The sequence below is a fragment of the Hemibagrus wyckioides genome, linkage group LG07 (assembly GCF_019097595.1).
Source record: "Hemibagrus wyckioides isolate EC202008001 linkage group LG07, SWU_Hwy_1.0, whole genome shotgun sequence".
Lineage (NCBI taxonomy): Eukaryota > Metazoa > Chordata > Actinopteri > Siluriformes > Bagridae > Hemibagrus > Hemibagrus wyckioides.
Window position 1 is genome coordinate 6,473,287 of NC_080716.1, and position 13,961 is coordinate 6,487,247.

At 39.8% G+C, this 13,961-nt stretch overlaps 1 protein-coding gene across 1 annotated transcript in view; it reads right to left on the minus strand.

The window, feature by feature from the left end:
• Positions 1-5,220: 5,220 nt before the first annotated feature.
• The window catches only part of lamc1 (laminin, gamma 1), a 47,746-nt gene continuing 39,005 nt past the window's right edge, over positions 5,221-13,961 (minus strand). Inside the window, exons 17-27 of the mRNA XM_058395136.1 lie at positions 13,749-13,902; positions 13,115-13,320; positions 12,957-13,036; positions 12,138-12,275; positions 11,923-12,067; positions 11,697-11,846; positions 9,882-9,996; positions 8,474-8,673; positions 8,234-8,392; positions 7,388-7,487; positions 5,221-7,291 (exon numbers count right to left, since the gene is read on the minus strand). Coding sequence (XP_058251119.1) covers positions 7,035-7,291; positions 7,388-7,487; positions 8,234-8,392; positions 8,474-8,673; positions 9,882-9,996; positions 11,697-11,846; positions 11,923-12,067; positions 12,138-12,275; positions 12,957-13,036; positions 13,115-13,320; positions 13,749-13,902 — 1,704 coding nt within the window. The 3' untranslated portion in view covers positions 5,221-7,034. The remainder of the gene's footprint in view (positions 7,292-7,387; positions 7,488-8,233; positions 8,393-8,473; positions 8,674-9,881; positions 9,997-11,696; positions 11,847-11,922; positions 12,068-12,137; positions 12,276-12,956; positions 13,037-13,114; positions 13,321-13,748; positions 13,903-13,961) is intronic.

The window sequence follows — 13,961 nt, forward strand, 5'->3', positions numbered from 1 at the left end:
CGTCGTCGTTCAGTGCGCGAGCTTTAAAGCTGTCTGGAGTCTCGTGCATGCGCCAACACGCCGCGCGCACCTCACAGGCACTGACTCAGAGCTGAATCAAAAGCGCGCGACCCGCTGACTGACTGTTAGCTGTTAGCACACCCTAACTCAAACTTCCTTAAAACTCGCACTAATAAGTTATAAACGTTACATGTTTAGAGGAAAAACGGTACAATTGTTTATCTTTGGCGTGGTATTATCAAGACTATCTTCATTTGTACCTTTAATATGTCACATTATTTCCCTCAGAGTCGGTAATATAGTGTAAACCCGATGATGTAACCCTTTTAGAGTAAACCTTTTCAGATCAAGAGAAGGTACACATTAAGGGTGTGACTTTAGGGTATACATTACCATAAATACAAAAATGTACAGCTCAGTACCCCTTTTTCAGAGTGTGTAACCCAACCACCCGAAATCCAACACATTAAACAGCTTTCCTTCTCCCTGGGGTGGTGGGACATACAAGGCTAAATCCTTTAGTATGTATTTTTCACCTGGAATCAAGTTGTCTTTATTTGTGACATATACATTACTACACAGTGAAATTCTTTCTTCACATATCCCATCCTTGGGTGTTGGGGTCAGACATGATGCAGCAAGATGAGTCTTGCTCATGGGCACAATGGTGGCAGCTTGAACTCCGAACTTCCGGTCAATGACCCAGAGCCTTAACCACCTGAGCTACCACCACCCCATGTGGTGAATGTAGTGTAAAGTTAATACCCAACAGCTTTCCTTCTCTTTGGGGTGGTGGGACATACAAGGCTACATCATTTAATATGTATTTTTCACCTGGAATCAAGTTAAGTTGTCTTTATTTGTCACATGTACATTACTGCACAGTGAAATTCTTTCTTCGTATACCCCATCCTTGGGGGTTTGGGTCAGAGTGCAGGGTCAGCCATGATGCAGCACCCCTGAAGCAGGGTCAATGACCCAATGGTGGCAGCTTGGTGGTGCTGGAGCTTGACCCCAATCTTTGGGTCAATGACCCAGAGCCTTAACCACTTGAGCTACCACCACCCCATGTAGTGAAGGTAGTGTAAAGTTAAACCTGATTCAAGCTGGACTGTAGTTCAAACTGGACTGTAATTATCTTTCAGTGTAATACTTTTCAGATAAAAGATAAACTATTAAGGTACCACAATTGGAGATGGTTCCACCGCAAAGACAAGAAAGTCAACACAGACAACCAAGCTCAAAATGTTCACTTTGTTTGGTTCACAATTTATATCAAACGGTATTTACTAGTGTCCTTTTTCATTAGCACAATAGTACATCATTTGTACCTTTATTGTATATCTTTTACATGATATTGTAAATGTAGCACTGTAATCAGACCTTAAGGACCACTAGACCCTTTTGGAGTAATACTTGCTTTTTTAATCTGTCCAGGTAAAAGAAAACACAGCAGAAAGATGTACCTTTGAGATTACCACCTCAGTGACAATTATGTAGTGTTTTTGCTGATAGTGTACCACTGATATAAGCTTTATAAAGGGTTTCTGAAGGGTTCTTTGACTGGTTTGTGCTCTTATCCTAATGAAAGATTCAGCTTAGTCTGACTAGCTATCATCTGTCAAGACATAGACTGAGCTAGTCAAACTGGAAGACCATTTGTTTTTTAAGAAATGAACTTATTGTAAATATTGTAAAAAAACCAATCCTTTGTATGGTCAGTTCAAATTATCGAAATACTCTGGTAGGTTCAAAAGAATTCAATCGCCTTAGGAATTGTATATATACTTATATACACAAAAATAATGTTATACAAGTTTCCCTCCAAAATCTTCATATTTATTTTTATATTTATGAGGTCATTATTTTGCACTTTCTATAACAGACATTACAAATTTAAACAATGTTAACTTCATAATAAGACAATCTCTTTTTTAGTTAGTCATTTTCATAGTAGACAGTAGTTAATTAATAAATTAGAGGAGAAATTTGATGTTTCTGTCACCAGTTAAACAAATGATGCATTTATTTTTCATTATAAGAGTGATATATTGTTATATTTCCATTACAGTTTTGCTCTTTGGACAGTGGATCATTTTTATGGCAAGGTCAGTGTGTGAAAGTGATTGGGTGTGGTTTAGTTGTTGTTATGCTACATAAAGCCATGTTATACTTCATTCATGTTTAGAACTTCTGGAAAAAAAAAAGGCTCATAGCAGGAAACACCCTAGAAAAATATCCAAGCTGATAAGCGCTGACAGAAAACGTACACACGCAATGTACAGCATGTTAAATTATACAAAAGTGGCTTGAGGCTACATTTGAACATGTAGGACTGTGTGTAATTTTTCATTTGTATAAAATGTAGTTCTTGACAAATCCTAAAAAATGTGAGCTACATTCTACAAATCAGCTCTACCTGAACACAGACTGAAACGTATACTTGTATATTTGTGTTGTGGGGTTGTTAAATAGATAGGCACAGCCACACCTAGAATTATAAGAAAGATGACGGAAAGTTGCCAGCTAGTTGGGATAAAGACACAGCCTGCAGCAAGGAAAAGAAATTCCAGCTGGGTGAATTAAAAAAAATGCAACACCTCAAGGCTGTGATTTCATTACCATGTACATGAAGCTACGCCCTGAGTGTCACACACCATCAAAGTACTTTAGACATGGGCTGAGTCAGAGGTTTCTAAGCATACCCAAACACACACACACAGCCACGCCTTGCTCAGTTTGCACACACCGTTCCCCACCTGAACCTGACCTCACACTACACCACACTCATGGAGCGTCCCAAGTCACATCCTGTCTACGTCTTTCCTATCAATACCACACCCTGCATAAACACATGTCTTTGGAAAAAAATAAAATAATAAAAAGACAAAATGGTAACATGCCTTTCTGTACTTTCTGTATCCTGGTTTTCAGAGCCAAGCTCTTACTACCTTGCATGATTTAGCCTGTACAATTCACTGTATGTGTTCGAACAGTGATAAAGGAATTCTTAAACATGAAACAACCTGTCTAGCTAAAATTAAAAAACACGAGCTGAAATGGATGTGGAAGTATTAGTAATGTAATCCAGTGAAGTAGTTCTTGATTAATACCATGTCAGGTTTTTAGGCTTTTACTGTGTGAATAAGGCTTACTCAAATGTCAGAGAACATTCAACATTCCACATGTATCACATGGTGAATTTGATTAAACTTTATATTTATAGTTAAAATGCTGTAGGTTTTAATGGCAGCACGAACAGGGGAATCTTTATGCATGCATTATGCGTTAAAGACAGAATGACTCCCCAGCATGTTCAAGAAAGCTCTTTATTTTAATGCATGTAAATAACTCCGGGGGGATCTCACTGATGTTCCGTCTGCAAAGTCCAAAAATGGAACAATGATAGCCCTTGTGTTGTGTGATTCCAGGCATCAGCATAGAGATCAGCTCAATTCGGTAAGAAACGAAGCCTTCGTCCAGTCATCCGCATGACAAGCTAACCATACCTGCTGAGTCAGAGATTAAAACATGCAGCTCATTATGATTAATGCTTAATAACAAAGAATAATGCAGCTGCAAGTCCCTATATGTATTTGCTCTCTCACAGTCTGTGCTAATCAAACTAGCCTAATCCGGTGACCCATCACTTATTAACAGGAATAAATATTCCATGTGATCTCAAGATGAATAGACCTCTTCCTTAGAGCTTGAAAACAAACAGCACTGTGAATATCAAGGTGCTATCAAAACAAGTGTCATAAAAAAAATCCCAAACTTTAAATTTTAATGTAAAGAATAGGACACAACCATAACCGTTCCTAAAGGAGACTGTCCACCAAAAATCAGTGGTGGGGTAAAGAGAGGACTGGACAGAGAATACTGAGACCAAGGGTAATGCTCCTACCACCATGCTTCATTGTGAGGATGGGGTTCTCAGTATGCACTGGGCTTTTTTTTTGCCAAGGTGAAAATCAGACCAGAGAACCTTTTTCCTTTGTGAGGCTCTAGCATGCCTTTGGCAAACATCACCATTCACCCACAAAGTCCTTGCTATAATTGTCCTATGAACAGCTTCTCCTATCTGAGCTGTGGATCTCTCCAGTTCCTTGGTTCTCTCTCATCACACAGTCAACAGACACTGATTTTTGGGCGATGGCCTCCTCTGCCTAGAGTTGCAGTTGGGCCAAATTGTTCCCAATTATATTTAAGAGATTTGCATCAGATATTTCCCAAATTTCCACTTGGGGATCAGTCGGTATGTAAGCAAGTAAATCAGTAGGTCAGTCAGTAATTCAGTTTATCTGTAAATCACTGCATAAATCAGTAATTAATTACACCAGTAATTAAGTCAGTAAGTAGGCAAGTCACTAAATCAGCCAGCCAGTGTATCAGTAATAAGTCAGCAAGTAAATCAGTAATTATTTTTTTCAGTAAGTAGGCAAGTTATTCAGTAATGACTGTCAACCAGTCAGTAATTAGGTTAGTACATGAGAAAATAAATCAGTAATTAAGTCAGTCAGCAAGTCAGACAATCAGTAAAGTACATAAATAAGTCTGTAAGACAAAATTTGAATCAGTAAATCAGTACATAAATCAGTATTTATGGCAGTAAGTAGGCATGTCATTAATCCAGCTGATCAGTAAAAGTCATTCAGTAAGCATGTAAATAAATCAGTAATTAAGTCAGTCCTTCCGTCCATACTTTTTTTTCTTTTAAACAACCAAACCATGATTGCCCCTTTTCCAAAACTTTATACAGGATGTATAAACTTTATACTCGGATTTCATGATGCTGTTTGTTCAGGTTTATTTCCTAACAAACTCTAGAACTTTTCAGACACATGTATACTTCTACCGAGATCATGGGACACTAATTTTACTATATAGAACTAATCATGCGATTTCTGATGATAATGGCTTGCACCAGAACTACTTTAAGGGGGTTCACACTAATGAGGGTGTTTGTGAGGAGGATGTACATATCGGTAAAAAAAAAAGCATTTTTGGAGTAAAAGTATAGTATATTGATTATACAAAACATTTGGGTTATATATGCCTTGGGGATCAATCACTGTTGTTACAAATCAAATGACTTTTTATCGTCATATAGAGAAGGTGTGATTTTGTGGAAGGTGAATCAGTGGTGTCTAGACGACTCGGTGAGTCACGATTAAATGATTTGGATTCAGATAAAAAACACGAGCACAAGTTTTCAGGTCCGGGAAATAACCACTTGTTTATTATTCAAATGTTATAATTTGATTTAACAGGCAAACGGGTGACAAAGCTGGAGTTTCTCAGGCCCTTATGTATGTGTATGTGTATGTGTGTGTGGGGGTCGGGTGCCTTGAACATCAACAGAGGAAAGCAGGAGCTTAAAACCCAACTTGTGCAACACACACCCACATACTGAGGAACAGCTTTAAAAAAAAAATACTTGTTATATTAAAAAAAAAAATTCAATACTGTTGTATAGATAAATTGTGTTGCACTTGTGTCCACATTGGTAAGGCGAGAGAGGTTTGGAGGAAGCCTTCTGGAGAAGTTCACCAGATAACAGACAAAGTACATCATCATCATCATCATCATTGTGGAGTGCTTAATTCTCTTCCTGCTTCTTTAATTACACTGTTGTGTGTGTGTGTGTTTTCAGGCAAAAAAAAAAAAAAAAGAAATGGAGAGAAATCTTGAATCTTGGGCTGATGAATCCTTCTCCAGTAGTTAATTAAGGCACAAGACACCATCGCATCTGGTCAACTAGTCACGTGGGACCAGCTTGCTGTCCAAAAACAAAACAAAACAACAAAAAAACACACGTTTGAAATGTTAGACATATTTGTACATACGTTTAAGGCGGGTTTTAGTTAAGGGAGTATTCGAGTGTTCTTCTTCTTACAAAAACATTGTATGGTTGTTTTTTTTCCCCATTTATTAACCACCCGCTGAAAAGTAAAACATTATTAAAATAAATGGCGGTGCTATGAGCCAAAAAAATAGCCATGTATACAAGCAAGCATATTATACCACAGGACATACATTATATATATATATATATATATATATATATATATATATATATATAGATTTATATAGATTTATATAGATTTATATATTATGGAGGTGGAGAGCTGATTGTAGCTAATGTTCTCTTCAGCTGACTGGGTGATGGTGTCATTAAAAAAAAAAGAAAAAAAAAAGCCATTCCTGAAACATTTACGAATATATTTACACGAGAAAAAAAAAAGAAAAATCCTCACACTATACCATAATAATAATAATTAAAAAAAAAAAAAATTCACACAAAAATATAACATTTTGAAATAATTATTAGCACCAGTGTATCAGATAAGTCTTGCTACGCAAAATGTACAAAGTTGCATAGTGTTGAAAATTTTTTTTTTTGCCTTGCAAATAAAAAAAAAAAAAAAAAAGTGATCAAGTGATTGGCGGTACACCTGTAAGTAAGCAGCAAAAAAAAATAAAAAAAATGTGAAAAGGGTCGGGCTGAAAGGCGAAGCGGATACGGAGTCAGATTTCTACATGTCACTGTTTGAGGATGAGATGAGCTGAATACTGTAGTGGAGGAGTGTGTGTGTGTGTGAGAGAGAGAGAGAGAGAGAGAGAGAGAGAGGGAGAGAGAGACTACAATGAAAACAGTATACAAGATTCCTTCACTGTCCGTTTTTCTGAACCAACAGTAAATAGCTGGGGTTGTAATGGAGCACAGTGTGTGACTGAAGGCAGGATGGAGGAAGAATAAAAGTTCTGGAAAACTTGAGAAGCCACCTCAACAAGCCTTTTTTTGCATATCTGAATTAAAAAAAAAAACCTGCTGTAAATTACTGGGATTTGATAAAGATACGTTTCATGTGTGACTTCACTGATGGATAAGAAAACACAGCTAAAACAACTGAAAAAGAGAAAACAAAACGTTTTGGTAAAGAATGGCATCTTGCCCTGATTGTTAGATGGTGACTGGTGTGGTCGAGACAAGAAGAGGGGGGGGGGGGAGTGGGAGAGAGAGGGAGGGGTTAAGGCCGCTCGAGGGACGGCGTGTTGAAGCAGCCATTAGGCAGAGTGTTCTTAATGTCGTTAAGGTTGGCGATGTCGGCGCGGATCTCGCGGATCTGCCGGTCGTAATCACTGATCATGTCCTCCTGGCTCTTGGCCATGTCATTCAGCTCCTTCAGCTTCTTGTCCAGGTCGCTGCCCGCCATTTTCTCCTTGGCTTCATTCAGCGATCTGTCGATCTGGTCTAGCTTGCTCAAGTCCACCTTGTCGATGTTGCCTGGAGGGACGAGATGAGCATGTGTTGGGATTAAATAAATAAATAAGTAAATAAATTTCTTAGTATCTATGTGTATGCTGAGAAAGCTGAGCTCACCCAGCTGGCTGAGCAAGTCGGTGATGGCGCTGAGAACGGTGCGGACAGAGTTTTTGGCTTTGCGGGCATTTTCTTCTGCTTCCTTTGCATTGTCTGATGCCTGGAGAGGAGATGGACATGTCACAGTGTATCCTTCAGTATTCCATATGGATTTTTTTTTAAATAAATTTGTGACTTTGCGAAATTCTAAGCACAGGATTAGTTTATTTAAACTCCTACCGGTTTATGAAATGACTTTCTATGAGAGCTGTACTCATGTGTGACACATGTGAAGCGCCAAATATTGCTCCAAATATGTGGAAAAAAGAATCCTCTGAATATAAGAGTTTGCATAATTTGTGTTAATTACTACACTCGCAAAATCACAAAATCTGGCAGTGATCTAATGTTTGTTCTTACCTCCTCAATAACATTTTCATAATATTAACAACACATTTTTTCTTTCGCTCCAGTAGCCCTTATCTTATCTATACTATATAAAGGTACTGCAATCTTAGCATCTCAGCAGAGGTATATGATTTATATTTTGTTTGTTTGTTTTTGTCCTCAGCTTTCCTCAGAGCCAGTCTCACTTTTAGCTGATACCAACAACATGCTAAATACCGACAGTTTTTAATTGATTAATTAATTGAATTTATTTGGGTTCAACTGCTGGAACACGAATCCATCACTTTAATTTGTGTAACATCATTTTAAGACTCCACTATCCCACTGTGAAAGTGTCTAACTGTGGCAGGAAGAGTGTCCAGACTGTCGATTTGATAACTTTCTAAATGAACAAGGGTGTGAAATTCTGTCCTGATGAGCCTTGAACCAAATGGATCCTATCGCAAACTTTATATTTACCATCGAAGCCATCATCATGTCCTGCGCTGCCTCTTCTTTCTTCTTCTCCAGCTCGTTCTCTGCTTTTGCCAGCTCCTTCATCATGTCCTTCACCTCATCATCCAGTTTCATCGCATCTCCAAACGCCTTTTCTGCCTCTGCTTTGGTTTTAGCCGAACCCTGCATGGGAGAGCATGTAGGTGGTTACTTTGTGTTACTGAGTGATGCAGAGCGTTCGCTCAGCCGTCTGATCGTGCATACCTTCTGGACGTTGCTGGCGATTTTCTCGGCTTCCTCCGCCTTGGATTTGGCCTCTCTGGCGTCGGCTGCCGCATTGCCCAGGGCCGCTTCGGCCTGCCGGTTCTTCTCGTTGGCTGCGTTGATCGTCGCGTTGATTTGTGGGATACGTTTCAGCGCCTCCTCTGCTGTGGTCTTGTTGTCATTCACTCTCTTATCGAAGTCTGCAGGGAGACGCAAGCAGACACAAATACGGGGATGAAAAACGCAGAAAGTGCCTGAGAGAAACAAGATCCAACATTCATTTTATAAGAGACCTGCATAAGACCTGAAACAAGTCCTAATATCTCAAGTCAATTTTAATCATAATAGCTGGGACTACATGGCAAATGTTTGAAAGAATAAAAAAATATATTACACTTATATTTAAGATACTTCAATATAAGTAATATTAGTTACGAGTCCTTATACTACAGATATAAAGCTAAAATATTTCGGGTATTTTTTTTTACTTTAATAATATGGATTGATATATGAGTTGTGGTGGTGATGTCCTATGCCACATGTTGAGACAAATCTGCAATGATTTTGAAAAACTGAAAATTTTTCTGGAGTTTTCCTGTCTGTCTATCAGGCACATGTAATACAGAGTCCAGCCAGCAGACGGCGCACCAAAACCAGCTGAGAGTTCAGTGTTGAAACGTCCACGTGACACGCTGAAAAACATCTGGGATTTTGAACAAAATAACAAAATAGAAAAGTTAATTGTCCCCTCCAGGTTGGAGGGGTGTTCCTCCCTCAAGTGGAGGAGTTTAAGTATCTCAGGGTTTTGTTTACAAGTGAGGGAAGGATGGAGCGTGAGACTGACAGACAGATTGGTGCAGCGGCAGCAGCAATGCAGTCTATGTACTGGTCTGTTGTGGTGAACAAGATTGTGGATTGACTCGATTTATCAGTCAATCTACGTTCCTACTCTTACTTATGGTCATGAGCTTTGGGTCATGACCGAAAGGACAAGATCCCAGATACAGGCGGCTGAAATGAGTTTCCTTCGTAAGGTGGCGGGGCGTTCCCTTAGAGATAGGGTAGGAGCTCTGTCACCCGGGAGGAGCTTGAGTACAGCCACTGCTTCTCCACATCGAAAAGGGCCAGTTGAGGTGGCTTGGGCATCTGTTTTGGATGCCTCCTGGACGTCTCCCAGGGGAGTAGTTCCAGGCATGCCCCACCGGGAAGAGACCCCGGACACGCTGGAGGGACTATGTCTCTCGGCTGACCTTGGAATTCCCCCAGAAGAGTTGGAGGAAGTGGCTAGGGAGAGGGAAGTCTGGGCATCCCTGCTTAGACTGCTGCCCCCACGACCCAGCTATGGATAAGCGGGAGACAATGACATGATGACAATTATATACATTTTTTTCTTATAGGAATCGTGTACCTCGGAGGTTGTTGAGGATGTCCTGGGCCTCCTGGAATGTGGTAAGGCCTTTCTTTGCTGCCTCTTCTGCCAGAGCCTTGGCTGCATCTGCGCGTGCCAGCAACTGATCCGCTGTCTGGAGAGAGAGAAAGACTTCATTTATCTGTGTGATTATAATTTATCAGCAGCCGAATTAAAGCTGTTTCCCGGAGCTCTTTTCTGTTTTAACAACACACGTGTATATGAAATTAATTTTCAAAAAAAGTTGTTTTTTTTTTTTTTTTAAATCTTGCCAGGATCATTCTGCAGAGCCTGGGTGTAGACATACAGCACCACAAAGCTGTATATTATCTATCTTACTGTTGTACATAATGCACAAATTTCTCATTGGGATGATCTCTCTCTCTCTCTCTCTCTCTCTCTCTCTCTGTCAGCACACTGAAGTCCCTGCAGCTTCTTTCTAGCTAAAAAACACATTTGTTTTTGGTTTTTTTGCTTTTTTTTAATACATTGGGCTATTGTTAAAAATGAAAGGTTGCTGTTGCTTGTTTAAACTACTAAACAAAACTGTAGTAGTTTTGTTTAGTAGTTTAAAAAATATATTTTTTTTTTTTAAAACAATTTTTTTTTTTTTTAAGTGACTTTATACTGTGTGATACTGGGTGTTTGGGGATTTTGGAGGTCTAGTGTTAAAATGTTGCACTGTAAGTAATTTAGTTCATTTCATTATTATTCCCTGCAGACTATATTCGAGGTCAACACTATGTAGTGACCTAGACATATCTCACCTTGTCCTATCTCACTACACAAAACTGAATGAAAAATAACGCTTAATTGACATGTTACAGGAATTCCAGTATATATGAGTTTCCCATTAGGAATTTGCAGGACAAAAGAGCCCACAAAGCCGTAATTACGACTAGGTCATGCAGCTAAAAGTTAGCTCTTGCTGTTTTGTTCCTGTTCATATACCAGCAACCATTCTGTGCTGCTGGTATTCAGTTGAAATGATTCCTTCAGCAAGGCAGCTAACTGAGTAATGTGTGTTAGTGTCAAAATACATGTAAATTATTATGTATGAATGAACCACTTTACTTTTTATTTTGACACTATGTCAGCTCTGATTCATGGCTTTTAATGACAACAAACCAGGTGAACATTACATACTGGGTCTGTTACTGAGTGATCAGCTAACTGAAGAAGGAAGAGGAAGAAAGGAAATGAAACAAAAGAAGGAAAAGGAAAGGAAAGGAAAGGAAAGGAAAGGAAAGGAAAGGAAAGGAAAGGAAAGGAAAGAAAAAGAAAAAGAAAAGGAAAACAAAACGAAAGGAAAGGAAAAGAAAAGGTAAAGAAAAGAAAAAAGAAAAGTAAAAAGAAAAGAAAAACGAAAAAAAGAAAAGAAAGGGAAGGGAAGGAATTGGGAAAAAGTAAAGGAAATTGAACTAAAAAAAGAAAGGAAACAAGGAATAGCAGAAAAAAACAAAAAGAAACGCAAGGAAAGGAAAGGAAAGGGAAAAAGGAAGGACCTGGGGGAAAAAGGAAAGGAAAGCAAAGGGGAAAATAGAAAACAGAAGGAACAGGAAAAAAGAAAGGAAAGGAAGAGAAAGGAAAGGGACAGAGAATAAAGGAAAAGAAAAGAAAGGAAATAGTAGAAACCGAGAAAAAGCAAAGAAACGGGAAGGGAAGGGAAGGAAAAAATAGGCAGGGAAAACAAGTTAAGGGAAGAAGAAGAGAAATAGTGGAGGGAGGGAGGGAGGGAGGATGAGGGGGAGAGAGAGAGAGAGAGAGAGAGAGAGAGAGAGAGAGAGAGAGAGAGAGAGAGAGAAAGAAAGGCACCTGTTGCTCGGTCTTGCCCTTCTCCAGCAGTCTGCGGACATCGTTTTCTTTTCCTCTCAAGTCTTCTCTCAGATCGTTGTATTCCCTCTCAGTTTTATCGATGAGCTTATCCAGATCCGATGCTTCCTTCTTTATTTTATTGGCTTCATCCTAAAAGCATGACGGTTCTTCAGTACATGATTTCCACAGTAAACCTTTTAACTAAAGCAATAACCCACATCTCTACCTCTAGTGATTTGACATCAAATGTAGGCAGGCTGGTCAGGTTAGCGTAGATCTTCATAGCCTTGTCTCCTGCTTCTTCTGCTTCGGATCGGATTTTAGTGGCCTGTTTCTCCAGGTTCTTGGCCAGGTCCTTGGCCTCGTTGTATCTGTGGAAGATTTCCATGTCATGAAGGTTACTCTCATACAGGGAAGCAAGTCTACTCTCAGAACACATACTTTTTATTCAGGTCATCAATGTCCTTGTTGATCTTGTTCTCGCTGTCCAGCGTCTTCATCAGAAGGTTGTAGGCCTTTGTTGAAGTGTCGTTGGCATCTTTGGCGATTTTCTCAATTTGATCTGCATCCGTTTTATGCCTACGTAAAAGAAACACAATGTTGTGTGAAGTGCTTGGGATGTTTATTCACGCACTCAGACACTTTGTGGCTTTGATAATGAAGCAGAAAAGGGGCGGGGCTACTCGGTGCTGATGCTGGATGGGCTGTTTAAGGTCTATTTATTCATCTGGTGAACTCGTATATTGTAGAAATATGCTTCAATGTACACGTCTGCAACCAACTGCTGAACAATGCCTTCTGAAAACCATAAAATATTTTTCTGCTGCATAAATGGCATAAAATGGTTGGTTGGTAGATTTTATACAGATATAAAGTAGGAAAGGAAGGGAAGGAAAATAAAATAAAGAATGTATGGAGAGGAAGAAAAGGATCTGAGAAGGAAATTTAAAAAAAAGGAAAGGAAACGAACGGGGAGAGGAGAGGAAATTAACGAATAAAATGAAAGGGAAGGGGTAGAAAGGAAAAGAAAGGAAGAAATGGAATGGAAGAGAAAGGAAGGAAGAAAAGGAGGAAAAAATGTTGGTGATCCATTTGCATCGATACGACCCATCTAACATTAATACACTAGACACTAGTTTTCACAGTGTACAGTGTGAGTGTGTACTGCGCATTAACATCATTTAGGACACAGCTCCAGTACAACAGGTTTACAAACCAGTGACAGATATTGTTTTTCAGATGATTATTTTTCAATCGTACTTCTCAGCCAGACTGCGAGCCTCCTCAGCCAGGAGCGTCATGTTGTTTGGATCTCCAGTGGTTGTGGGAATTTTGATATCCTGGTGAGATGAAAGAAATTCATTACTCTTCCGGTCTCTCTCTCCCTCTGTCTCTCTCACAAGTAATGGTAAACTCACCACTTTGCTGATGGCATCCTTCGCCTTGTCCAGCTCCTCTCTCGCCCGCTCGATGAGTTTCTCAGTCTCGCGCACCCTTCCGCGCGCTTTGTCCGCCAGGTTTCCGGTGTCTTCCACCGTGTTCCGGATGTTCTGCAGCCGGTTCCACTGCGTCGTCAACGTGTTGTTGATGCTCCTCAGGCGATCCAACAGGTCACTGTCCACCTCTACAGCGGCAGTCAGCAAGACACGGTAAATGAGCGAGTAAAAAGTTGGGAAATCGTGTTAAACGGAAAGAAAACATGAGATGAGAGGAGAGGAGAAGGAACAAAGGGTAGAGGAAACAGAAGGAACAGGAAAAAGGGAAAGGAAAGGAAAGGAAAGGAAAGGAAAGGGACAGGAGAAAAGTAAAAGAAAGCAATCATAAGGAACAGGAAAAATAAAAGAAAGGAAAGAAAACAAGAAATGGGGAAAAGGAAAAGAAAGGAAAGAGAAAAAATGGGGGAAAAAGGAAGGGAAGAGAAAGGAAAGGAAAGGAAACGGAAAGAACAAGGAAGGATAGATGGGGAAAACTAGATAAGAGAGGAGGGAGGGAGGGAGGAAGGAAGAATGAAAGAAAAAAAAAACAGCACGAGAGAGAGAGATAATACACTACCTTTGCTGGCCTGAGCTTCCTTCAGCAAATCCATGATGGTTTTCTCAGCCTCCTTGAGGCGGTCTTCGAAGGCTTTGTCGCTCACTGTGTCCTGGCTGCCCAAGTTGTCGATGAGATTCTGCAGGTCATGGAGCTTCTGTCTCTGCTGGTTCACCTGCATCACAGACGGAGAAATGATATGTTTGCTGTTACACCGTTGACCATGCATGGCTC